The sequence below is a fragment of the Colobus angolensis genome, unplaced genomic scaffold (assembly GCF_000951035.1).
Source record: "Colobus angolensis palliatus isolate OR3802 unplaced genomic scaffold, Cang.pa_1.0 Scaffold8, whole genome shotgun sequence".
Lineage (NCBI taxonomy): Eukaryota > Metazoa > Chordata > Mammalia > Primates > Cercopithecidae > Colobus > Colobus angolensis.
The window spans coordinates 10153825-10159221 of record NW_012121820.1 but is presented as its reverse complement, the minus strand read 5'-3'; the positions used below and the strand labels follow the sequence as shown (position 1 = coordinate 10159221).

Genomic DNA, 5397 nt, shown 5'->3' with positions numbered 1-5397 from the left:
AAAAAAAAAAAAAAAAAAAGAATGGACTATGAGGCAGACTACTTGGGTTCAGATCCCTCCTTCACCACTTACTGGTTACAGGACCTCAGACATGTTGCTTAATTTCTCTCTGTGAGCCGCAGTTTCCCCATTGTAATAACAGCACCTAACATAGCTGTTTTGAAGATCAAATGGATTAGTATTAATATATGCAAAGTGCTCTCAGCAGCATCTGGCGCACAGTAAGTGCTTTTTAAGTGTTTGTACCAAAAGCTTTACATTTCAGTTACTGTAAATTATAACAACATTTAGGGCATCTGCTGCCTATTCCTGGCCAGCTTAAAGAACAGGGGTTTCCATGAAGATAAGTCTCCTGTTCCAAGCAAAAATTTGCATCTTAAAAAAAAGTATGACTCTTAAAATAAGTTATACATTCACATAGATCAAAATTCAAAGGGTACAAAAGAGTATCCAGAAAAAGTCCTTCCAGCCACCCAGTTCCTCAATTCAGAGGCAACCAATGTTACCAATTTCTCGGGTATTCTTTTGGAGGCTTTACTTATTTTTATTTTGAGACAGAGTCTTGCTCTGTCGCCCAGGCTGGAGTGCAGTGGCATGATCTCGGCTCACTGCAACTTCTGCCTCCCGGGTTCAAGCGATTGTCCTACCTCAGCCTCCCAGGTAGCTAGGATTACAGGCACACACCACCACTCCTGGTTAATTTTTCTATTTTTGTAGAGACGGGTTTTTTTCATGTTGGCCAGGTTGGTCATGAACTCCTGACCTCAGGTGATCCACCCGCCTTGGCCTCCCAAAGTGCTGGGACTACAGGCATGAGCCACCGCACCCAGCCTCTTATAGAGATATTTTGGATCTGAGTTGTTAACCAGCCCACTGGGGTTCCTGATATAGGGAGGTGGAGAATGATTATTTGAGAAACACAGATAGAAGATGTGATGGAAAGAAGTTGGTGCCAACGTTGATTTTGATTAGGAAAGGTGGTGAATCATGACCAGGGCTGAATCCTAAAATCTGGTTGTCTGGGAATCTGAAGGTCTTCTTGGGGGCTTTATTTTTCAAGCCTTCCCTAGTGAGTTGATTTAGTCTATTTCTCTTGTTTGCATACTGGAAAACTCAAGATGTACTGAAGCAGAGTGAGGGGAGGGGTCCCCAAGCTCCCACTGGCACTTCCCCATCCCTAGAGCAGATTCTGCTGTCTTATTCACTGACACCCCCAAAGCCTAGCAAGGGGTCGGTGCCCAGAGAAGATGCTCAGTAAATAGTTTTGGAATAAACAGATGCTGTAGTGGGGAGAAGGGTTTGGATTCTGGATGATGGGAAAGGGTTGGCTACAAAACTCTCTTGTCCCAGGAAACCGGCCAGAACTGCAAGTTAATTTCCAGTTGACAGCCAGTTGCTGGTGGAGCTCTGGAGGATGTGGGAGTGAGGTGAGAACACCCATGGGGCGGGCTACTTCTAACCAGCACCTTTTTTCTGCATTTCCTGCAGCTTGAGATTAAGAACCATGTATTCTTCAGCCCTATAAACTGGGATGACCTGTACCACAAGAGGCTAACGCCACCCTTCAACCCAAATGTGGTAAGAGGTCACAGCATTCCAGATTCTGGATTTCCAGGGCTGGGGGAGCTTGCCATGTGTACCAACTCTCCTTATCCAGATGGAAAAACTGGGGGTCCAAGAAGCTCAGGCATTTGTCCTAGGCTACACAGTCAGAGGTAGAACTGGTCCTGACCACAGGTGCAGCTCTTGGATAAAGAGCCATGTTGCTGCTCCTTTATCTTTAGCACCAATAAATAACTCTGGCTAGCTTCAGAGCCTTTTACAGTTTGTGTGTCATGTAGCACACCCACATAGGGCCAAGCCCTTAGAAAGATTTTATCTTTTTCTATTTATAGACTTTTTCCTGATAATAAAAATGACATATATTCTTACAAAAAGTATGTAAAACACTGGCCAGGCGCGGTGGCTCACGACTGTAATCTCAGCACTTTGGGAGGTTGAGGTGGGCAGATCACTTAAGGGCAGGTCACTGAGGTCAGCCCGGCCATTTTTAGGTTCTTGATTCGTACCACCTTTTCACTGTGTGGAAGGGAGAACTAACCAGTGTAGCCAACATGGTGAAACCCTGTCTTTACTAGAAATACAAAAATTAGCCAGAAGTGGTGGTGCACACCTGTAACCCCAGCTACTTGGGAGGCTGAGGTGGGAGAATAGCTTGAACCCGGGAGGCAGGGGTCACAGTGAGCCAAGATCATGCCATTGCACTCCAGCCTAGGCAACAGAGGGAGACTTTGTCTCAAAAAAAAAAAAAAAGAAAAAGAGGAATGTATGTAAAACAGAACAGTTTAAAGTAGCAGTGGGGAAATGCTTATTATCTCACTACTTAAGGGAAACCACTGGCATATTTCCTTCCAGTCACTTTTCTATGTTATTTTGTTTTGTTTTGTTTTTTCTTGAGATGGAGTCTCACTCTGTTGCCCAGGCTGGAGTGCAGTGGAGCCACCTCGGCTCACTGCAAGCTCTGCCTCCCAGGTTCATGCCGTTCTCCTGCCGCAGCCTCCTGAGTAGCTGGGACTACAGGCACCCGCCACCAGGTCCGGCTAATTTTGTTTTTGTATTTTTAGTAGAGATGGGTTTTCACCGTGTCAGCCAGGATGGTCTCGATCTCCTGACCTCGTGATCCGCCCACCTCAGCCTCCCAAAGTGCTGGGATTATAGGCGTGAACCACCGTGCCCAGCCTGGGTTTTTTTTTCCTAAACTAATTAGGTCCTACTTTATAATATCTATATGTGTATGTGTGTGTATCTATTCATCTATATATCTTCCTCCTTTTTTGGCTAAAAACTATGTTATTATAATTTCCTCATGTCATAAAAAATTTATAAGTGAAATGTTTAGTGGCTGCACAATATTTCAATCCTATGTTGCTAACATCATTTACTCACCCACATTCCTAATGGCAATCTTCTGGTTGTTACTATGTTTTTTCTTTATAATGATGTCCTGATGAACAGCTTTAAGTATACGTCTTTGTCCAGAATTCTGGTTATTTCCTTAAGATGGATTCCAGATGGGGGTTCCCAATGCTCACATTTTCAGATTCTCTCTCTCTCTCTCTCTTTTTTTTTTTCCCTTGAGACAGAGTCTCACTCTGTTGCCCAGGTTGGAGTGCAGTGGCATGATCTCAAGTTCAAGCAATTCTCATGTCTCAGCCTCCCGAGTAGCTGTGATTATAGGCATGTGCCACCATGCCTGGCTAATTTTTGTATTTTTAGTAGAAATGGGGTTTCACCATATCGGCCAGGCTAGTCTCGAACTTCTGGCCCCAAGTGATCCACCTGCATTGGCCTCCCAAAGTGCTGGGATTACAGGTGTGAGCCACTGCACCTGGCCATTTTCAGGCGTTTTTACTGTGTGGAAGGGAGAACCATCTACTGCCTACCAGCGGCACCTGCTGGAGAGTTCTCATCTTACTTGCACTCTGAAGCATGTGTTGTTATTGTTTTTTACTTTGCAAATTTGGTAAGTAAAAAACAGCAACTCTTAATTGTTTTAATTTATATTTCTCTGTCTTATAGTAAAGATGGTTAGTTTTTTAAATTTATTTATTTTTTGAGATAGGGTCTCACTCTGTCACCCAGGCTGGTGTGCAGTGGCATGATCTCTGCCTACTGCAACCTCCACCTCCTGGGCTCAAGCCATCCTCCTATCTCAACCTCTTGAGTAGTTGGGAGGTGGGTGCCACTATCCCTAGCTAATTTGTATTTTTCGTACATATGAGGTTTTTCTATGTAGCCCAGGCTGATCTTGAACTTCTGGGCTCAACTGATCCACCCCCTCAACTTCCCAAAGTGATGGGATAACAGGTGTGAGCCACCACACCTGGCCGGTTTTTTTTTTTTCATTTTCATTTTTATTTTTATTTTGTTTTATTGAGATGGAGTCTCACTTTGTTGCCCAGGCTGGAGTGCAGTGGCACGATCTCAGTTTAATGGCAACCTCTGTCTCCTTGGTTCAAGCAGTTATTTTGCCTCAACCTCTCGAGTAAACTGGGATAACAGGTGTGCACCACCACACCTGGCTAATTTTTGTAGTTTTAGTAGAGATGGGGTTTTGCCATGTTGGCCAGGCTGGTCTTGAACTCCTGACCTCAAGTGATCTGACCACCACAGCCTCCCAAAGTGCTGGAATTACAGGCATGAGCCACTGTGCCTGGCTTTTGTTTTTTATATTTTTGAGATGGAGTCTTGCTCGGTTGCCAAGGCTGGAGTGCAGTGGCACAATCTCAGCTCACTGCAACCTCTGCCTCTGCAGGTTCAAGCAATTCTTGTGCCCCAGCCTCCCGAGTACCTGGGACTACAGGCATTTAGCACCATGCTTGGCTAATTTTTTTGTTGTTGTATTTTTAGTAGAAACAGAGTTTCACCATGTTGGCCAGGCTGGTCTCGAACTCCTGACCTCAAGTGATCCTCCCGCCTTGGCCTCCCAAAGTGCTTGTTTTGCAATGTTAATTGGTAGTGGCAGTGTGAATGAAAGGAGCCCTATTGGAGGTGGGCATTTGAGGCTGTGTGGTCTACCTGTAAAGCGTGGTGCCAAGTCCCTTCCATCGAAACAGGCTGCATACAAAACACTGCCAATGTTAATTCACCATTTACATTTCTCCTTTCGTGAATTACCTATTCATGAACTTGTCTTTGGGCACTGGATCAGATAGGATACACTCAGGCCAGGCACCAGAAAAGCTTCTTTTCCTTGGAATTTTAAAAAGACAGTAAAATTTTATTTTATTTTATTTTATTTATTTATTTATTTATTTTTTTGAGACAGAGTCTCGCTCTGTCACCCAGGCTGGAGTGCAGTGGTGCGATCTCGACTCACTGCAACTTCCACCTCCCAGGTTCAAGCAATTCTAATGCCTCAGCCTACTGAGTAGATGGGACTACAGGCACCCTCCACCATGCCTGGCTAATTTTTGTATTTTTTTTTAGTAGAGACAGGGTTTCACCATGTTGGCTAGGCTGGTCTCGAACACCTGACCTCAAGTGATCTGCCCGCCTCAGCCTCTCAAAGTGCTGGGATTACAGGCATGAGCCACTGCGCCCAGCCAGCACTTGCTTTTTACAAATATCTGAGCACTTCTTCCTTGCCAGACCCCAGGCTGGGCAAATGGGATATAGGGATAAATGATTCATAGTCCATTCTTAGCAAATTCATTATATTCATTCATTAAAGTGGCACTTTAAAAATAATCCTACTTTTTAAATTCAACACAAGATAATTTGGATTTACAAAAAGAAGGCCACAGTACTTTTCTCACCAGGAGTTTGCTTTCTTTTCTAACACAGTGGTGAAGATGAATGGAATAGGCCAGGTGCAGTGGCTCACACCGGTAATCC

At 44.4% G+C, this 5397-nt stretch overlaps 1 protein-coding gene across 3 annotated transcripts in view; it reads left to right on the top strand.

Moving 5' to 3' along the window:
* The window catches only part of SGK2 (serum/glucocorticoid regulated kinase 2), a 29849-nt gene that overhangs the window by 22335 nt on the left and 2117 nt on the right, over positions 1-5397 (top strand). For all 3 annotated transcript variants that reach the window (XM_011929031.1, XM_011929032.1, XM_011929030.1), the window contains exon 12: positions 1489-1578. In XM_011929031.1, coding sequence (XP_011784421.1) covers positions 1489-1578 — 90 coding nt within the window. The remainder of the gene's footprint in view (positions 1-1488; positions 1579-5397) is intronic.